General features: G+C 41.1%; 1 protein-coding gene across 1 annotated transcript in view; it reads right to left on the reverse strand.

Moving 5' to 3' along the window:
• The window catches only part of COL14A1 (collagen type XIV alpha 1 chain), a 143459-nt gene that overhangs the window by 100765 nt on the left and 22271 nt on the right, over positions 1-20423 (reverse strand). The window contains exons 6-12 of the mRNA XM_070942037.1: positions 20206-20325; positions 15010-15174; positions 13378-13539; positions 12080-12231; positions 11057-11186; positions 6326-6471; positions 3046-3175 (exon numbers count right to left, since the gene is read on the reverse strand). Coding sequence (XP_070798138.1) covers positions 3046-3175; positions 6326-6471; positions 11057-11186; positions 12080-12231; positions 13378-13539; positions 15010-15174; positions 20206-20325 — 1005 coding nt within the window. The remainder of the gene's footprint in view (positions 1-3045; positions 3176-6325; positions 6472-11056; positions 11187-12079; positions 12232-13377; positions 13540-15009; positions 15175-20205; positions 20326-20423) is intronic.

Consider the following 20423-nt stretch of genomic DNA (forward strand, 5'->3'; position numbering starts at 1 on the left):
ATTTCAGTGTTAGAATTCATCTCCTATAATATTCTGGTAGTGAAAGCTGAACGTTTTTGCTGTGGTGCGTATGGAATTTCTGAAATACAACATGTGTTCTGATATTCCTTTTTACCCTGTGTTGTACTCTTGTTTACTCTGAAGTTTATCTGCTTTTGGCTTCCAAGTACCTTTCAAAGGTTTTGGTCTCCAAGATTCAGACTTCTAAATTCTGCTACTGTTGGGTAATTCTAAGAAACACATCTACAAAGGCATGACTTGACTTGGGGAGAGGCTGAGATAGACACACACACACACACACACACACACACACACACACACACACACACAAAATTAATCAGTGGAACAACTTCCTCCAGAAGTTGTGAATTCCAGAAGTTGTGAATTCCAGAAGTTGTGAAAGCTCCAACACTGGAAGTTTTTAAGAAGAGATTGGACAACCATTTTTCTGAAATGGTGTAGGGTTTCCTGAACAGTGGAACAGCAGGTTTCCTGAGCAGGGAGTTGGACTAGAAGACCTCCAAGGTCCCTTCCAACTCTGTTATTCTCTTATTCACTCAGAAACATTGAGAACTTTGTAGATATTTCAAGAGTTCTACTTGGAACAAGTCTATATCCTTTTATCTTATTCTCCATCCCCAATTTGTTCCCACATTGGATTATCTCAAATCCTTCCAAATTTCCCCATATCCTGCTTTCCATGAAATAGCAATGGGGAGGCTCAATTCCTACTCGTGCTTTTTTTTTTTTTTTCTTTCAGGAGGCTGAAATCCATTCAAAATCTATCCTCCTTCTCCATTCAACACTGTTGGAAGAAATATCCTTCTTGGTTCTGCTCCAAGTGGGGAAAAAGACACTGGAAACATGAAGACTGCTTGGAAAGATGGTTTAATGGTGGACAGGATCACATGGCTTGAGTTCCTGAACAGAAAAGGGGCAGATACAGTAAATCCTCGGGTTTTTATGCCCTCTCTGGCTTTGCATTCCCTGGGACCCTGAAACAGTATCCTGATTGGTTGTCAGACTCCCAGGGGGTGGGGGTCTTAGCTAGCCTTGCTGGCTGATGGTCACATGTGCTTCCCAGGTCACATGTTTCTGAGGTCACATGTGGTGAGTTTCTGCTGCTATTGTGTAGAGGGCTAATCCTATCTTTGTTGGATCTTTGGCAATTCCTACTATGGCTCTGCCTGAAGGAGGTAGATCTTTGTTATGTAGAATAGACTGGCCCAGGCCTTAATGGCCCATTGACAAAGGGTGAGGGCAGGAAGATGGGAGCTGCTTCAAAACATGTTTATCCATTTCTCATCCAGGGAAATATAATATTCTGCCTTTTTAATATTTCCCAAAAAATATTTTATTCCTCTAGGAAAGGGGTGGGTGCTAACTTCCTACAACACTATCTCTATTTCCATTCAAGATCAATTTGGTGGCCAATTCAATATCCCAATTTACATTAATAAACATCAAAAGGCAAGCTCTCCTATCCCAGATGTCACAAAACATTTCAGGGTCAGAGGTAAAAAACCATCTAGGAATAAAAAAAACCTATCTGCAGATATCATGTTTCCTGGACTAGAATTTAACTTCTATTAGATTCATACATTCAGTTCTTTATAAGACAAATATGCACCTCAGTTCTCACAATATGCATCTGTGTGGGGAAACAGTGAGTGCACGACCATTCCAATTAAAGGAAACCTAGCCAATATGGAAAAACTCAAATAACTCTCAAACACAGTTTTCCAAAGCTGTTATAAATTATTTTTTAAAAGTGGTACTAACATTTGAACACATGATGTATGCTTAAACTATGAACTATTTTAATATGGAAAGTTTGGATCCTTTCATAGCATTATAGCCAAAAAAAAAAAAAAAAAACCCAACTCCACTGAAAAGATAATACAGCAATTTTTTTCCACTGGAATTCAGCAAAGCATGAAGAGTTGCTATGAATATACATATTTTAGAGAAATCATACCCATCTTGTTTTAGACTTCACCTCCAGAATTCTCACTCAGTTCTAAGAATTCTAGAATCTGGAATCTAACAACTCTTGAAGGTATCACAATATGGAAATTAACATTAAACTTTAAAACATTAAAGATTGGGATGTAAAAAACAGGCTGCAGTTAAAATTCAATGGAATTAAAATAGATGTTATCTCACATCTACAGTATTTTAGGTGGGAAACAAAGAAGATATTTTAAAGGAACATAAACTTCAAGAAACTTAAAAAGTACTGTTGGTACTTCAAAACTGTAAGCAAGAATAGTCCACTGAAGTCACTTTCTCTACATGATAATAATCAGATAGTAACAAGCTGTTGAAGGAAATCACAGGCACCATACTAAAGGTTTCTCTTCATGTTCCTTCCTAAACAATGCCTCTAGTATTCTAAAAGGGAGTTGTGTCTGATTCTAAGGTACTGTGTTTATCCAGTGGTGGGATTCAGCCAGTTCACACCAATTCGGGAGAACCGGTTGTTAACTTTCTGAGCAGTTTGGCAAACTGGTTGTTGGAAGAAATCATTAGGACAGAGAACCAGTTGTTAAATTACCTGAATCCCACCACTGTGTTTATCTCTGTTTCCTGGACAAGGGAGCCAGCATTGTCCGAAGACAATTTCCGTGATCATGTGGCCAGCATGGCTATATTTCAAAGGTGCATGGAACGCCATTACCTTCCCTCTGAATTGGTACCTATTTATCTGCTCGCATTTGCATGCTTTCGAACTGCTAGGTGAGCAGGAGCTGAGGTAGGTAATGGCAGCTCACCCCATTGAGTGGCACTTGGGTCTTGAACCTGGGTGGTCAGTTCTTCATCTGACAAGCTCAGTGTCTTTAACTGCTGAGCCACTGAGCTCTCACAAAGTGAAGCTGCTCTTCACAAACATCACAAAGTGAAATTGCTGTTCATGTTGCTGTCCTAAAGGATGCCTCTAGGGATTACCATTCTACTAAAGTTTAAAGGCATTATGTTTTAGTCTCAGAAAGCTTTTCCAGAATTTACTCCTGGGACAAATAGAAACACATAAAAACCACTTACATGTTGTTTCTTGTCCTGTAAGAGGATCACTGGCTTCTTCTCCAAACATTGCATAAACAGTGACCGTATAATCTGTGTTGGGTAGCAGACCCTCAAGTTCAACATGTGTGGAGGTCACTCCAATTTTCATCTATAAAAAATAGCAATAACAACAACACTTAGACTTATATATCACTCCATAGTGCTTTACAACACTCTCTGAGTGGTTTACAATCTCAGCACAGTGCCCCCAACAATCTGGGTCCTCATTGTATTGACCTCAGAAGGATGGAAGGCTGAGTCATCCTTAAGTTAGTCAGGATCGAACTCCTGGCTGTGAGCATAGTTAGCCTGCAATACTGCATTCTAACCACTGCACTACCACAGTGGTTAAAATGCAGTATTTTAATGTGAGTTCATTATAAATAATATGAAATAGTAGCATGCATAAGTAGAAGATAAAGAACTTTTTCAGGAGAGAGAATAATTTCTGTCAAAGTAAGAAAAACAGGATTTGTGATATTAACAAGGGATTGATTCATACCACTATGTCCTGCCTGAGGATCATTTGCACAAATTAGACCTATAATGGCTTGATGGGCAGCTGTCCAATTTGTGAGAAATCCTAGAATATCAAAAACCACCAACTGAAACGTATCCCAAAAAAGACAGAAATGTAGGACTGGGATTGCCAGAATTACACAAGTCCCTTTGTACTTTCATATAATCTTCTCCATAACATCCTTAAAAGATATAATACTGTGAATGTCACTTTTACTATTATTAATTACTGTTAATAATTTTGTGTCAGAAAAGTTTCAGATCTATAAAAAGAAAAGATACAATTGACTTTTATCACCTTAACTGTACGTGTTATCTGTAGAGCGTCTATTAAAGAAAATTCAGAATGACACAACAGTAGCAAGTCAATAGATTCTTATGAAGTTGAAGCTCTAACTCTTCAAATCATTTATAAATATATTGAATAGTACGTTGACTAGATTTACTTGAAATCTGAAGTCTTTTGACCTAAGATTTTTTTATTTCAATTAATTTTCTGTGAGAGACATATGCTATATAACTTATAAAAAACCGAACATGTTTATATATTCAGTAGTTTCTTGATTCTCTTCTAGAATCTTACATGCCTTTTTAATGCTACTAAAAATTCTTCCACATGAACAAGTATGAACATAATTTCAAATTAGAAATCAAGACATTGGTCCATTGTTTAATCTGGCTGACTTTTTAGCCAGTTCATACTAAATACAATTTCTGTCCACACCTTAGGCAAAACTTATTTTAATTTTACTTAGTAATGTTTGACAAATTTTCTGCACGCAATGTATTATATTCCACACTTGAAGCGAAGTGTCATTCCAAATTACACTTCTCAGAATGGTACACTGCAGTTTGACAATATATTAAAAATCTCTATTAGTTAAAACTCTGTTTAAAAACTCATACACGTTTTGAACAAAAATGCAGCAAATTAGGTAAACTAACTTGCAAAAATGATAAACGAGGCTAAATCCCAAGCAAAAATGTCCAGGTTTGAAGAGATATGCAGCAAAATGCATCTTAATACAGAACTTTTCTTTTTTAAAATCACATTCAATGCTATGGACTTGAGTGTATATTCATAGAAAAGAGCAAGTGAGAAAAATTTAAAACCTTTAGGGGAAAAAAAAACATTGAAATTGGCTCTTATGTCCATCTTGAAGTCTGTATCAGCCTTTTATAAAATATATCTTGCCAACAAACTCATAAGCAAATAATAGCTTCCTGACTTTGAGTCAATTAAACTTCCTGAGATTTTTTTTTTTTTTGTCTGCTTGGTTTTGAAAAAAGTGAGAGGAAAGTATTTAGCAGAAAAATAAAATTGCATTTACCTCAATGGAGTACTATTGATATGATAGGCCAATTTTTATAGATCACCTTCCATTTCGTAAGTTATTAGTAGCTATCAAAAAGGCATAACATTATGTAGAACCAATGGCGACACTTGGATTCAGAGTAGAAGACGCTGCAGTGGTGTTCATAGAGTGATCTTTGATTCATCACTAATCTCTAAACCTGACCTAATTCAATATCAAGCCAACCACAAGGGTTCTAAGTTTCTACCAATCCCCAACTAGTTGTGACTCCTGCATCTCTCCAATTAATTGTTTCACTGTTTCTTCCCAAGTGCCACTATTCATTAACCCAAATCCTGGGTAAACTCCTTCATCAGATGGTGATAGTCTTGCCATGAGAGATGACCCACTGTCTGGGGAAGACACTGGGGCAACTACTCATTATGTTACATGATATGGTTGGGTTGGGTTGGGTTGGGTTGGGTTGGGTTGGGTTGGGTTGGGTCCCATAATCGATTCAAACCAAGAAGATTGAGTTAGACTGTGGAACATACTGTATACTGTAGGCTCTTCAAAAGAAAATAAACTTATTTTCCTCTGCGCTCTTAGAATAGTCTCTGAATTGGGTCTGTATTGGGAACGAGCCTTGGTAGTACAGTGGTTTAATGCACCCTGTTATTAACACAGCTGCCTGCAATTTCTGCAGGTTCGAATCTTACCAGGCTCAAGGTTGACTCAGCCTTCCATCCTTTCTAAGGTAGGTTAAATGAGGACCCAGTTTGTGGGGGCAATAAGCTGACTTTGTATAAATATACAAAAGTATGAAGGCTATTGCTTAACGCATTGTAAGCCGCTCTGAGTCTCTGGAGAAGGGCGGCATATAAATCAAATTTAAAAAAAATAAATAAATCCATGTTTAATGGTGAAGAGCCTATACATTCCGCAGTCCAACTCAATCTTCTTGGTTTGAGTGGAGTATGGGACCCAACCCAACAATCTCATATAACGTAAGATCTTTAGCAAATGTAATGAATGAAAAGAGTTTTACAAGACTTTTTGGATCTTTATCTTTCTCTCTCTCTCTCTCTCTCTCTCTCTCTCTCTCTCTCTCTCTCTCTCTCTCTCTCTCCCTCTCTCTCTCTCTCTCTCTCCCTCCCTCCCTCCCTCCCTCCCTCTCTCTCTCTTTCTCTCTCTCTTCTAAAATATTTATAACTCTTCATAGTTTTGAATACTCTACAAATGTGATCCTCATAACCCTCAAATCCTTCATCCAGGCCAGTAACAAAAATCTTCAACAGGACAGAGGCCTATGGCACTCCAGTGGTGAGGTGTCTATACTTCCACGGGGATAATTAATTCAACTGAAAATAGGGACTTCTGCACATTAGGTTTTCAGCCCACTCTTTGAAGGTTCATAAGACCTAGTTGATACTATGTTCTCTCACCTCCTTTTCCTCTGCTGCTAAACCATCAATGAGGGGTGCATACAGAATCATATAGCCAGTTGCACCGGCTACTGCCTTCCACTTTACTTTCATATTGTTGTGTGAGACATCATACAACTCCAAATCAGATGCCATTGGCAATGCAACTGTAGAGGGAAAAATACAAAAGAGAGTTACTGCCTTTTTTTTTTTTTTTTTTCAAAGGAAGGCGCTGGGAAGGCTTACAAAAACGGAAACAACCAAAATGGTTTTAAACTCAGTATTGTTTTGTATGGTCTGAGCAACAAATCTTTGAATTCTTTTTTCTAACAGAAGTTCTTGCAACTAATAAAAAAGAGTTCTTTTCAAAATATGTAAACAGGTTGATTCTGCAATCTCATTTGGTCATTTTGGATAGCTAGATAATTGCTCAACTGCAATAAATAAAATTACAACTCTTGTTAACCTGCACAGCCACTCTCAAAGACTGGGGATGACTATTTCCAAAACACAAAATGGAGAATTAAACCAATCCTCCTCCTCCTTCTCCTCCTCTGTCTGGGATGTGACTGAAATCAACATAGATAGCAAATCTGTGAGGTGTTAGCTACTTAGATCTCAATCAGGAGTGAAATCCTCCAAAGTCTGCTATCGGTTCTGTGAGTCTGCTACCGAGCACACGCACAGCGGTTCTGTGAGTCTGCCTAAAATGCGACCGCAAAGCACCAAAAAAGGAACATTTTGAAGCCTTCCGAGTCTGCAAAGGTAAGTAGAACAGTGAGGGGGGGGATCCGCTGTGCCACGCGATTTAGATTAGCTAGAAAGCAGGAAATCCGACAATTCTAGCTAATATAAATAGTGCATCACAGCTGATCGTTGCCCAGCTGATTGTCAGAAATACCGGTTCACCCAAACTGGTAGCATTTTTTACTATCGGTTCGCCCAAACCGGTCTAAACCGCCAGCATTTCACCCCTGATCTCAATGTTATAAAGCCAAAGCCAAGCCTTGTACAACTTTATAAAATAATAGCGGCACCTTGAATTTAGTGACCTTCACTCTCCCCTGGTGTAATAGAACGTATGAATGACCTTGGGGGACAAGAGAAAGAGACACTGCCTAGGAAACAGTCAGACAAAAAGAAGGGGAAGACCTCAAGGACTTAGCTATCAAAGGAAGAAACTTAGGAAGGACCTGCCCTAAAATTGATCGGATGGTTCAGATTGATGATAGGAAGATTGTACCTTCAGATTTGCAAGACTCTATTAACATGCCCTTAACAATAAAGTAGATTTAGTTCATCTAGTCATGTTTCTAGTTGTGTTTCCTGTCTAATTGACTTGGGAGGGCTGATACCCGAGACCCTGGGAGAATAGCCAGGTTTCTAATAGCTTCCTGAACGTCATGAGGATGGAAGTGAATTTGTACAGAGATATTCTGCGAATCAATGGACAATGACAATATGGGTGTGTTACCTCTGTTGAAATGGATTCATTCTGCAGAACTCAGGCACACTGTAAACAAAAGGAAGGGGGCTATTTTGGAGATCTTATTGACCCCCATTCTCTGAATTCTGACCAAAAATGCCTTTAGCTTTATCCTTTTCCCTGTTTCTCACACCCAAGGCTTCCGTGTATTTACTTCAGCTGCTAACGACTGCATTCTCTCAAAACTACACCTCATGCCTGAATCCACAATCTTTTCATTTTCATTTGCTATTATCTGCCAGCAAGGTCAAATATAGTATATTTTCCCATCCTCTCTCCGTGACAGCATCATTTTTTTTCCTTTTGAAATGTTACCTGGAGTGATTAATATTTACTTATTTCAGAGCATTGCTTTATGACACTTGAGTAAAGATTAAATAAAAACTCTGCTTGGAGAGGTGCTGCCTTAGGCAGTAGTGGAATCAGAAGCACGTACAGCTGGACCGAGTCAGAACTTGACTTCAAAAGAGCACCAGGTGCCATGGGAAATGATGCTACTGGGACAGTATGTGCTTTGGACCATGAAGTTCATCATTAACCAATTCCTAACCATCTCCGATCGATCAAATGCTAGGCTAGACTTTTTTCTTCTACAATGCAACCCCACCCAAGTTTGCTCAGAAAATGAGGCCATAATGGGTCATCACCCCCTAGGTTGACAGGACCTGGAAACCAATTCCAAAAATGGCTAAACCATTTATTGAGATTGTCTAATAATAACAGTCTGATTCTCCTCCTCCTCCTTATACTTCTGAGAATTAGGGAGGCTTCTCTGCCTGAGCCACTTCCAAACGTTATCACGTTGCTCTGGACTTAAAAAAACCGTTTCAGCCTATTTTGCTTAGGAGTTGTTGTTAGTTGCGAAGTCATAGCCAACCCATCGCGACCCCATGGACAATGTTCCTCCAGGCCTTCCTGTCCTCTACCATCCTCTGGAGTCCATTTAAGCTCACGCCTACTGCTTCAGTGACTCCATCCAGCCACCTCATTCTCTGTCATCCCCTTCTTCTTTTGCCCTCAGTCATTCCCAGCATTAGGCTCTTCTCCAGTGAGTCCTTCCTTCTCAAAAGGTGGCCAAAATATTTGAGTTTCATGTTCAGGATCTGGCCTTCTAAAGAGCAGTCAAGGTTGATCTCCTCTAGGACTGACCGGTATGATCATCTTGCAGTCCAAGGGACTCGCAGGAGTTTTCTCCAGCACCACATAGTTCAAAGGCACTCAATTCTTTGGTGCTCAGCCTTCCTTATGGTAGGTAACAGGTTCTTTATTCTCTACACGATGGTAAGTACTGTATTTTTCAGAGTATAAGATGCACCTTCCCCCCCCAAAAAAAGGATGAAAATCTGGGTGTGTCTTATATCCGAATGTAGCCCCACCCAGTTTCTCAAACAGAGGTTTCAGAGGCTGAAAAAAGCATGAGAAACGAAGCTTCAGAAAAGAAGCCCCCAAACAGGGCTTCGGAGGCTTTTTTTCTGAAGCTGTTTCGGAGGCTTTCAGAGCCAGGAAAAAAAGTAAAAAAAAAAGCAAGACCCGGAGCTCACAACCAAGGAACCTGTTGCTAAAATTCACCTCTGGGAACAGCTATTGGGGGTATTCCAGGAGGCCGATCCACCTGCCAATCAGCTTTTTCTTATTTTCCTCCCCAAAAACTAAAGTGCGTCTTATACTCCGAAAAATATGGTAAGTCCAGCTCAGCTTGAATTCCATTGACTCTTACCTATCGCCAATTTGCCTTGACCATTAGTAGTTCAGATTCTTGTTTAGAAGATGCACAGAATAAACTGTGCATCTTCAACAACCCTGGTTCCTGATTTCTTGTGTCTGATAGGATAGCTGACGCCAAATAGGAAAACAGCAGCTAAGTTGCTGTCAAGCTTATTCAGACACATCCCAGATTCAACAATACTGAGTGAGGAGTGAAGTCTCTTATCAAATGGCCTGCTATTCTGCCTTTATCACCACAACTTGCAACAAGAACTGCTGACAAGTTCTACCAAAATAGAAGCAGGAAAAGGCTGACCTTAAAGGAAAGAGGTCATTTTGAAGTATGGATGTCAAGAGGACCTCTTGATCCATGGAAGTAAATGGCAGAACCTATCCTGAAATCAGAACCACATTTTTATGTGCATTGGCTTGATGGCAAACCCTACCAGCTCACCACATCTGGACAGGACTTGAATTAAAGGTTAAAATTGAGTTTTTCCTAGTACAGGGTTAGTTTTTCCTAGTGAGGGTTAAAATTGAATTTTTCCTAGTACATCAGCGATCCCTTGGAAAATCCTCCTGCTTTTCTTATTGACTTAGGAGGAAAAGGTTCCCATTGATGCTGATAGCAGCTAAGGCAGAAGGAAGAGTTATTTTTAAATAGATCATGGCTGAGAAGGGAAGGATTAAGCCCCCCATTTTCTAGGTGTTCTGATTCCAGCCAAAAATCAACATAGAATATTGTTGTTTTTTAATATGAACAAACCAACAAACCAACAAGCCTACAAACAAAAACAAACAAACAAATGTTCTTTTCAACATCTTCGCATCAGTAATCTATATTTATACATTTTCTCTTTCTTATCTTAATCTATCTCTTATACATATATTCCTAGTATATCATGAGCTGTAAGCCATAATCATCAAAATTATGACAAATCAAGGCTTGAACTATCTCGCTTTGCATGTAATGAGTCTATCTCATATATTAGTTTCACCTTTTAAGTTGCATTACTGAAATAAATGAACTTTTGCACGATATTCTAATTTTTCGAGTTTCACCTGTATATATTCTCTTAATCTAAATATTTTATTTACAATTAACATAAACAGGTACTTAGTTTCCTTTCCACAATTTATATCTTCCCATTTGTTTCCATATTTCTCCACCTAATTTAACCATTGTTTAGTTTTCTTTTGTCCCCCCCCTTTTTTTTTCTTTTTCCCCTTTCTCCTCCAACCATTTATACCATTTCTCCCAGATTAAGTAGTATTCTGTTTCATCTTTTTCTTGTATCTCTTTGTGAGCTTATCCATTTCTGCACATTCCATAATTTTTCTAATCACCTTGTCTTCTGATGGTATATCATTGTTTTTCTAGTTTTGGGCAAAAACTATTCAACACAGAATATTGTTAAATGGACTTTTTCTTCCCAAATCCAACAGGTTTTCATCAGGGATAGGTTTATATCTAGAATCAGCAGATATACACTTACAATGCAAAATTAGATAGTTCTAACATAAACTTAAAATACTGCCATGTTCCTTTTTTTGTCACTTACGTGTTGTCTCAGTACCCCGGAGACCTTCACTGGCAGAACTAACATAGATGGCAAACACAGCAATCTGATACTCAGTTAAAGACATCAAATTTTTCAGTACAGCTGTTGAAACTGTCCCATCTACCACCACCTGTACGAAAGACAAGACACATTTAAACAGAGTTTTAAGATGACCACAAAGCAGACTTTCTCCTTTTATCTGAAAACAGGTTGTAATTCAATTCCCAAAGAAAAAATTTGAACATGGATTAGAGAGGTGCAGGAGTAATTGGTCGCTACTTCTAATAGTGATTATTAATGTATTTTGCTTAACACAATTATGGGATCCTATAGTTTCTAAATATTTCTATAAACTATATATAAAGAAGGAATGCAGTGGCTCAGTGGCTAAGACGCTGAGCTTGTTGATCGAAAGGTCGGCAGTTCAACGGTTCAAATCCCTAGTGCCACGTACTGGGGTGAGCTCCCGTTACTTGTCCCAGCTTCTGCCAACCTAGCAGTTCCAAAGCACGTAAAAATGCAAGTAGAAAAATAGGGACCACCTTTGGTGGGAAAGTAACAGCGTTCCATGCGCCTTTGGCATTTAGTCATGCCGGCCACATGACCATGGAAACGTCTTCAGACAGTGCTGGCTCTTCGGCTTTGAAACGGAGATGAGCACCGCCCCCCAGAGTCAGGAACGACTAGCACATATGTGCAAGGGGAACATTTACCTTTACCTTTATAGTTTCATAGAATTGTAAAGTCATACGGTTGGAAGGAATTTCAGAGGTCTTCTAGTCCAACCCCCCGCTCAAGTTAGGACTTTTACACCATCCCAGTTAAATGGATCTCCAATCTTTCATTGAAATCCTCCAGTGATGGAGCACTTACATCTCCAAGACGCAAGCTGTTCCACTGGTTAATTGCTCACACTGTCAAACAATTTTTCCTTACTTCTAGAGGTTGCATCTTTCTTTGACAGGCTTCCACCCATTATTTTTGTCTTGCCCTCAGGACAAACAGTGACTGTTACTTCATTACCTCTTCTGGTTGTCCTCCTTTGGTGGGATAATAGACAACTCGGTACTTTTCCACTTTGCCTGGTGCATGAGTCCAACTCACATGGAATCCTCTGGCTGTCACTTCAGATGTGACCAAATCTGTAGGGGCTCCAAGTGTGGCAACCAATGATCCTAAAGTTTTAGACACAGAATATAGAACTATGGGGATCATGGAAGGGACCTTGGAGATCATTTAGTCCAACCCCTTGCCCAAAGCATGAGTCCTTATAGCCATGATGGCGAACCTATGGCATGTGTGCCACAGGTGGCACGCGGAGCCATATCAGTGGGCCCGCGAGCTCAGCTCTGGCGCACATGCGTGCATCAGCCAACTGATTTTCGGGCCTTCCGGTCCCACCGGAAGTCGGCAAATGGGCCGTTGCTCCCGGTCGGCAAAGGGTGGGTTGCTCCCGGTTCAGTCCGGTTCTTGTGAACCGGTAGTAAAAGCAGCAGGAGGCTCCGCCCACCTGTCTGGACATCCCCATGGCTGAACTGTGCATGCAAACCAGTAGTAAAGGTAAGTAGAACCCACTCCTGCCCTAGTTATGTCTAATTATGCCTAGTTAATTAGACTAAACATACCTAGAAATCAGAGAAACAATTATTTCAGCCACCCCAAAATGATCATCTTGTTCAATTCTTAACTTTTCTAGATCTTGTAGACAATCTATCAGCAGACAACTTCATAAAAACTCAGAAGAAACAAATTTTGGAAAAATGAAGTGGAAGACGTTTTTTTCCCCAGCACATAAAATTTGTTCGAATGAGATGTACTGATGGTTACCATGTTCACAAAGAATTATTCATGAAGAAGATAATGGCTGCTAGTCACTATGACATAATATGTTGGCCATGTAGCAAGAGGAAGCTGAATGAGATATGCTATTAGCCTGACCTAACACCATTCATAATATGCAGTGGTGAAATCCACATTTTTTTTACTACCGGTTCTGTGGGCGTGGCTTGGTGGGCATGGTGTATTTTGGTGGGTGTGGCTTGGTGGGCATGGCAGGGGAAGGATACTGCAAAATCTCCTTTCCCACCCCACTCCAGGGGAAGGATACTGCAAAATTCCCATTCCTTCTCCACTCCTGTGGGAAGGATACTGCAAAATCTCCATTCCCACCCCACTCTGGGGCCAGCCAGAGGTGGTATTTGCCAGTTCTCCAAACTACTCAAAATTTCTGCTACCGGTTCTCCAGAACCTGTCAGAACCTGCTGGATTTCACCCCTGGTTATATGTCCTTTAAAAAGAGCATTTCTCCTGGCTATTCTTACCTTTGATTTCTTTCTCTTGTTCTTCAACTCTCATGCACACAGTCTTTGTAAGTTCTTCCACAATGGAGTTCATTAAACTGAAGTCAGCAACATTGTAGACGTGAGTGCTGTGTGGTTCTGAAGCAATCTCCTTCAGTTCATTTTCATCAGCATTCTTTACACCTGTTAACAAAGGAAGAAACAACAAAGTAGTAACATGATAATAAAATAGCTTGGCTTGGATATCGTAAACAAATATTTGATTTTGGTTAAGCGCAGTGTGCGATCACAACCATTGTGATTATAAGCCAGCATTTATGATCTAGCGTGGTATGTGAATTAATCTACTATGGCTTTTTTTTTAATGGATTTATGAACCAATCTGAGGACAATGTTGTCAATATGTACACAGGAATTGTTTACGGTGGACATCACTTCATCAATGATCAATATGCTCAGGAGAACAACTTGCCTTCGAACTGTGTGTGTGTTTTTTTTCTGGAGGTATATCAGCAAAAGATAGATGCTTATCAACTGATGTTAGCAACATTATGGTTCTTATGGTCAGGACTCAACCTTCAGCTTTCTGGACACAAGGAGCCAACCCAAGGCAAGTGATGTCACTAAAAAGGTCTTGGGTAGCTTAATGGTCCCTTCTCCAAGATTTGGTGAGGTTAAAGATGTGGCTGGGAATGGAGCTTAGGTTTCAACTTTGGAACACTCCATTTCAAGTTAAAACAGATGCTCTGTTTGGCACAAGTCCATTCCAAACTCAAAACGGTCCCGTTTCATGATCAAAACACATGTTCGAAACTTGAAACAATCATTTTGTGAAGAAGGCACAGAAGAGAATGCTCAGCAAGATAAATCTATCTCAGCATCTACTTCTGTCCTACTATCACAGCACCATTGAGAGCGTCCTGACATACGACATTCTTGTATGGTATGGGAGCAGCTCTGTAGTGGACAAAAATGCTCTACAGAGAATCATTAAAACTGCCCAGAATATCATTGGGCTCCAGCTACTAGCCCTGGATGACATCTTCGAATCTTGCTGTTTGAGGAAGTTACACAACATTCTCAGAGACTCTTCCCATCCTGCTTACAATCTTTTTGGGCTGTTGCCTTCTGGTAGAAGATACAGAACAATTAAAACTCGGACCACACATTTTCTGAATAGTTTTTATCCCAGAGTTATAATTGCACTCAACCATGAACTAAAGGGCCACCATCAGTGAGCTGTTGGACAGCATTACTTGGTCTGTTGTGTGGATGTTTGGGTGGTTTAGGGGCAGGGAATTTGTGGTGGGTGGGAGTGTGTTTGGGGGATTGTTATGTGTGTTGGACCTGGTCTTTGGGTGTTAAGTGAATTTTGTTGTATGGGTATACTGTGTATACACATACAATGACAATAACGTTGATGTTGTTATTTTGAAACCATTCAATTTTGAAACAATCTGCACATCTCTACTTAGGCCCCTAAAATAGCCTGAATTCACACCCACCAAAATTCAACTACTTTACTGCTGAGTTTAGACAGCTGGGAATCACAGGTTTCCTGCTGTAAATACATCTTACACTGTAGATCCTGCATTGAACTACGGTAGGCACATTCTAGAATCTCAATTCAATGAGTATTTCTGCAATACATACCTATGGCAAAGAGTTCGACCCCAGCATCTCTCAGGTTTTTTGCAGGTGGAATGACATCATCTTGGGATTTCCCATCAGTGATCAATATGCCAATTTTGGGGACTCCAGGCCTTGAACCTGCATCTGGCTTAAAGTTGTTTTCCAAAATAAAAGTTAAGGCAAGACCTGTCCATAAAGAAGAAAGGAGAGAGAAGGCCAAGGAGAAGGTTAACCAAAGATATTTATATTGCTATGGCTGCAAGACTTATCTTTTATTAGTTATAATGGTTGGTAGACTGCTTCCTCCTGGTTAACAGATAAGAAGCTCCTTTTAATTCTTTTAAGAATAAATATGGAATTATATTCAACAAAGACTGAGAAAATGATACCGACAGATCTCAGAGGGTATGTGTCATGGATGCATGAAGCAGCAGTTTTCTATGGGGAAAAGACTAGAAGTATTCTAGAAACCTAAAGTTTAGGAGGACCCAATATAAGTCTACAGACAGAAATAGGTGATACGGAGAGTAGCAAACAAGCTTAAGGCACTTTTACCAAAAGATTCTGCATCAGATCAAAATCAGCTCTGGGCCTCTATAAAGCCAATACTGTTGATTATGTTCAAAAGTTGAGTGAACTTATTTCTGGGACAGCTACAGCAAAGCAACCATAAAGCTACTCTTGTCTTTCAAGGCTGGGGGTATGCACAACTTATGAGCATCCTATTATACCATTTGCATGTCTTTCTATTTCATCATACGTCCTGGCTTTTGGGCTTCAGGTCCTTTAAGGGGAATGGTGGCTTCACGTTGTTTTAGCTACCCTTTCCCCAACTGAAATTATTCAAGTGTTTGGGGAGATTTGAAGACTTTTTTTCATACAACCAGACAAATGCATATAATGTAAAGATGCTGACGGAATGGGGATCCAAATATTTTATTTTAAATCTTAATTTTGAAGTGAGAGGTGGGGATGTCTATTTCTGCAAGACCCAATCAGTGGATTCTGGTTCAAGGCAGTGGTTTTTGGTTTCTGTTCTCTGTGTTTTTAAAGTAAAGAAAGAGGGGGAAATGCAGAGTACTCTTGAGGCGTTTGGGGGAACTCAAGTCTGGGGACAATGGCAGGACAACAATATTTCCACTATATTCCCAAGCAGACTTTCTTAGTTTTAAAAACAGACTACAGTTAAATGTAAGAACCAAGGGTGGGTTCTACTTACCTTTACTACTGATTTGCATTGTGCCCACGCAGATCACTTCTAATGATGACTGGGTCAATGGGCGGAGTCTCCCGCCGGTTTTACTACCGGTTCTTGTGAACCGGTCCGAACCGGGGGCAACCCACGACTGGTAAGAACCAATTTAATGTTGTTGTTGTTAAAGTTGCTGGACTATAAACTAGAGACCATGATTTGTAGTCCTGCCTTAGGTATGAAGACAGCTGGGAGATATTGAGCCAATCCTCAATCTCAGCCCTAAGAAGCAGGCAAGGGCAAACCATTTCCCAAAATGTTGCCAAGAAATTTTACAAGGACTTGTCCAGGCAGTCATGAGGAGTCACAATTAACTCAAAGGCAGGGAGGGGGAGCAATTAAGGGTAGCTAAAGAAACCTGTAGATGCTTGTTTTTACTTGAACATACATTATTCTTTTTCTGCAATAAATAATCTGGTTTCTAATTAGCAGGCATTCAAAGAGGGCCATGACCATCACAGTAGGGAAACTAATTTTCAGATAGCAAGCAAGACAGATTGCTTCAATTACAGCTTCTGGGGACTATTTATTTATTTATTTATTTGTTTATTTATTAATCACATTTTTCCACCACTCATCTTACCTAAGTGATTCTTATTTACAATAAATTAACATACCATGGTATAAAAGCATAAATTAAACACAGAGTTAAAACAGACGAAAAAAAATAAAAATAAAAACTGGGCTATTAAGATACAGCGGCAGAGGCATGCTACCAATTACCCCCAGGGTGGCATATCATTCTTTGACCCCAATACCAATTGGCAGTACCAGGTCTTAACATTCTATCTGAAGGCCATGAAAGTGGGGGGAGGAAACACCCAGGGGTGGGCTTCAAAAATTTTAGTAAGGGATTCTCTGCCCAGTTGTGGGTGGGTGTGGCCATGGTGGGCGTGGCCTAGTCGGCTCCTGCACCATGGCAGGGGGGGTCATTTTTGCCCTCTCCAGACTCCGGAGGTTTTCCTCGAGCCTCCAGGAGGGCAAAAAACGGCCTCCCCAGGCTCTGGAGGCCCTCTGGAGGCTGGAAATGGGCCCGTTTCTGGCACTCCCAAATTTCCAGTAGGCCCATTTTTCACCCTCCCTGAGCTTCCACGAATGCCCTGCACTTACCTGCATCCAAAATGGGCAGTGTGGGGTACTCCTGGGGGGGAGGGGTGGGCGGGGCGAGCCAGGAGTGGGATTTGGGGGTTCTCCGAACTGCACAGAATCTTAGCTAGAGGTTCTCCTGAACCCCTGCAAACCCCCAGCAGCCCATCCTGGAAACACCTCACCTCTGGGGTAGGGTGTTCAAAGTTTGGGAGCAATGGCAGAGAAGCCTCTCTTCCTGTAGCCCACCAATTGAAATTCTTAAACCAATGGGCTAGCAATAACACTTAGCACTTAGACTTATATACCTGCTCTATAGAGTGGGCTTCACAGCCCTCTCTGGGCAGTTTACATAGTCAGCATATTGTCCCCAACAATCTGGATCCTCACTTTACTGATTTCAGAAAGTTGGAAGGCTGAGTCAACCTTGAGCTCCATCAGGATTGAATTCCAAGCTGTGGGCAGAGTGCCTGAAATACTGCATTCTAATCACTGCGCCATCAGGGGTCTGCAACATACCCTCCTACTTGACCAGGTGGGATGGAATGATGGAATTGAGATGAGATGTCCATCAGGTAAATTGGTCTCGTGCCATAGAGGGCTTTAAAGGGGGTAACTGACATCTGGAATTAGACCTGCTGGGGGTTTGCAGGGGTTTGGGAAAACCTCTAGCTAAAATTCTGTGCAATTTGGAGAGCCCCCAAATCCCACTCCTGGCTGGCCCTGCCCACCCCACCCTGCCCCTCCCAGGAGCCCCCAGGTGGCCCGTTTTGGATGCAGATAAGTGCAGGGCACTCACAGTGGCTCAGGAAGGGCCAAAATCGGGCCCACCGGAAGTTTGGGAAGGCCAGAAACAGGTCCAGAGGGCCTCCAGAGCCTGAGGAAGCTGTTTTCGCCCTCCCGGAGGCTTGAAAAAAGCCTCCAGAACCCAGGGAAGGCAAAAACACCCCCCATACACACACTGTGATGCAGGAGGCCAACTAAGCCATGCCCACCATGGCCACGCCCACCCAGCAACCGGGCAGAGAACCCCTTGCTAAAAATTTTTGAAGCCTACCCCTGAATTAGACCCAGAAGCAAACCAGCACCTGATGTAGCTCACATAACAGAGATGTTACGTGTGCAATCCTAGAGATGCCCAAGACTGTTTGCATTCCCACATTATGTACTAGTTGTGGTTTCCAGATACTCTTCAAGGGTAGCCCCATACTAGAGAATAGCTGGTGTCCGAATGCCCTTGCATGTTGCTTGTGGTTATCTGTTCTGTCAGCAGGATTGTTATTGTGTGTATCAGCAGTTGGGAGAGCGGATGTCCCAAAAGCCAAAGTGACATTTATGATTGAGTGAGCAAAGCTCCATGCAGGGGTGAAATCCAAAATTTTTCTCTACCGGTTCTGTGGGCGTCATTTGGTGGGCGTGGCAGGGGAAGGATATTGCAAAATCTCCATTACCACCCCACTCCAGGGGAAGGATACTGCAAAATCCCCATCCCTCCCCACTCCTGGGGGAAGGATATTGCAAAATCTCCATTCCCACCCCACTCTGGGGCCAGCCAGAGGTGGTATTTGCCGGTTCTCTGAACTACTCAAAATTTCCGCTACCGGTTCTCCAGAACCTGTTAGAACCTGCTCGATTTCATCCCTGGCTCCATCCCCTCATCTATGGGATCTAGGACAACTCACCACAGCCCACTCACTACGGGACAAGAGTTATACTAATATTGAAGAATTGGTGGAGTAGTATCATTAAAGAAAGGATGCGAAAGGAGGGACAAAATGAAATGTAAATGGCGAAAATCAAAATATTTTATAAATTATTTTAAATAATTAAATTGAATTGTTGAATTGTCCTGCAGCAAGATGGCCGTGGTGATTAGGCCGCAGCGAGATGGCTGTGGCGAGTTGGCAGTGATACGTTGCCCCATTCCATCATCAATGTGCCGGTACATAGAGCAGGCCTTGATTGTATAATCATGACCACTATTTAATTTATATCTTGTCTTCATTATTTCTACAAATAACTCAAGGTGATGAACATGCCGAAGATACCTTCCCCCTCTTCTTTTCCCCACAACAACAACAACTCTGTGAGTGGCTTGGGCTGAGGGAGAGAGACTGGCCCATCATGACCCAGCTGGCTTTCATGGCTAAGGCAGGACTTGAACTCAAGTTCTCCTACTTTCCAACCTAGTGCCTTAACAACTAAGTGGGCAACCTTTATGACCTGTGGACTTTAACTCCCAAAATTCCTGAGCAGCCATGTTATCTCAGGAATTCCATAGGTCCATAGGTCATAAAAGGGTCACACAGTTGCCCACCCACCACACTATTAAACTTACTTCCCACCTCCTACATCCCATTCAGAGACCTCTACCTGTTAACTCTCCTTTTTCTGTTTTTTTTTCTCTTTTTTAAGAATAGCCTTGTTAACTCAAGCTAAACTCAAGAGTTCGGCCCTGGACGGAAAGGTCCTTCAGTCAGAGTATTCTGCTCAGCCACACATTATCTGTTTCTCTCATATAAATAATATAACACTGCAATAAATCACCTAGGAGTGCATTCCTCTCGCATAATTCAAAGGAATCCATTTGCAATAAATCTTCCCCTTTGTCTTATCAGAACAAGGTTTGTGTTACCTTGCTTCCCTCTTTTCTCTTGATGATAAAGAATACCGTTCTTTTAATGATATTCCCTAAACTGTGCTAGAGGATAGCCTTTAAATACTGTGCACCCTGAAGGCCAGTGGGAAAAAAAAAGAATCAGAAATATAATACAGAAGGAAGCAAGATGCACCTGCGTTATTTACAGAGTATGAATCAGGTAAATGGCAAATACTTTTTAAAAAAAATCCATTTCAAGCGGTCATGTACAACTCCGTACCGGTTAAGGTATTTCCACCCTTGTAGGGGAGGTTTCGCACTGCTTCTAAGACAGCCTCCTTTGTGTTGTGGGAATTCAGATGCCATTCTATCCTGGGATCACCACTGTATTGTGCCAGGCCTTGCAGAGAAAAGAAAGTATATTTATAATACAAAACACAATGACATGAAAAAGATGATATGAACATGGAGAGGAATTGGTTGCATGCACCAATGTAA

This window comes from Pituophis catenifer, unplaced genomic scaffold, assembly GCF_029215685.1.
Source record: "Pituophis catenifer annectens isolate HBS135680 unplaced genomic scaffold, rPitCat1.0.hap2 SCAF_3, whole genome shotgun sequence".
In the NCBI taxonomy this organism is placed as follows: Eukaryota; Metazoa; Chordata; class Lepidosauria; order Squamata; family Colubridae; genus Pituophis; species Pituophis catenifer.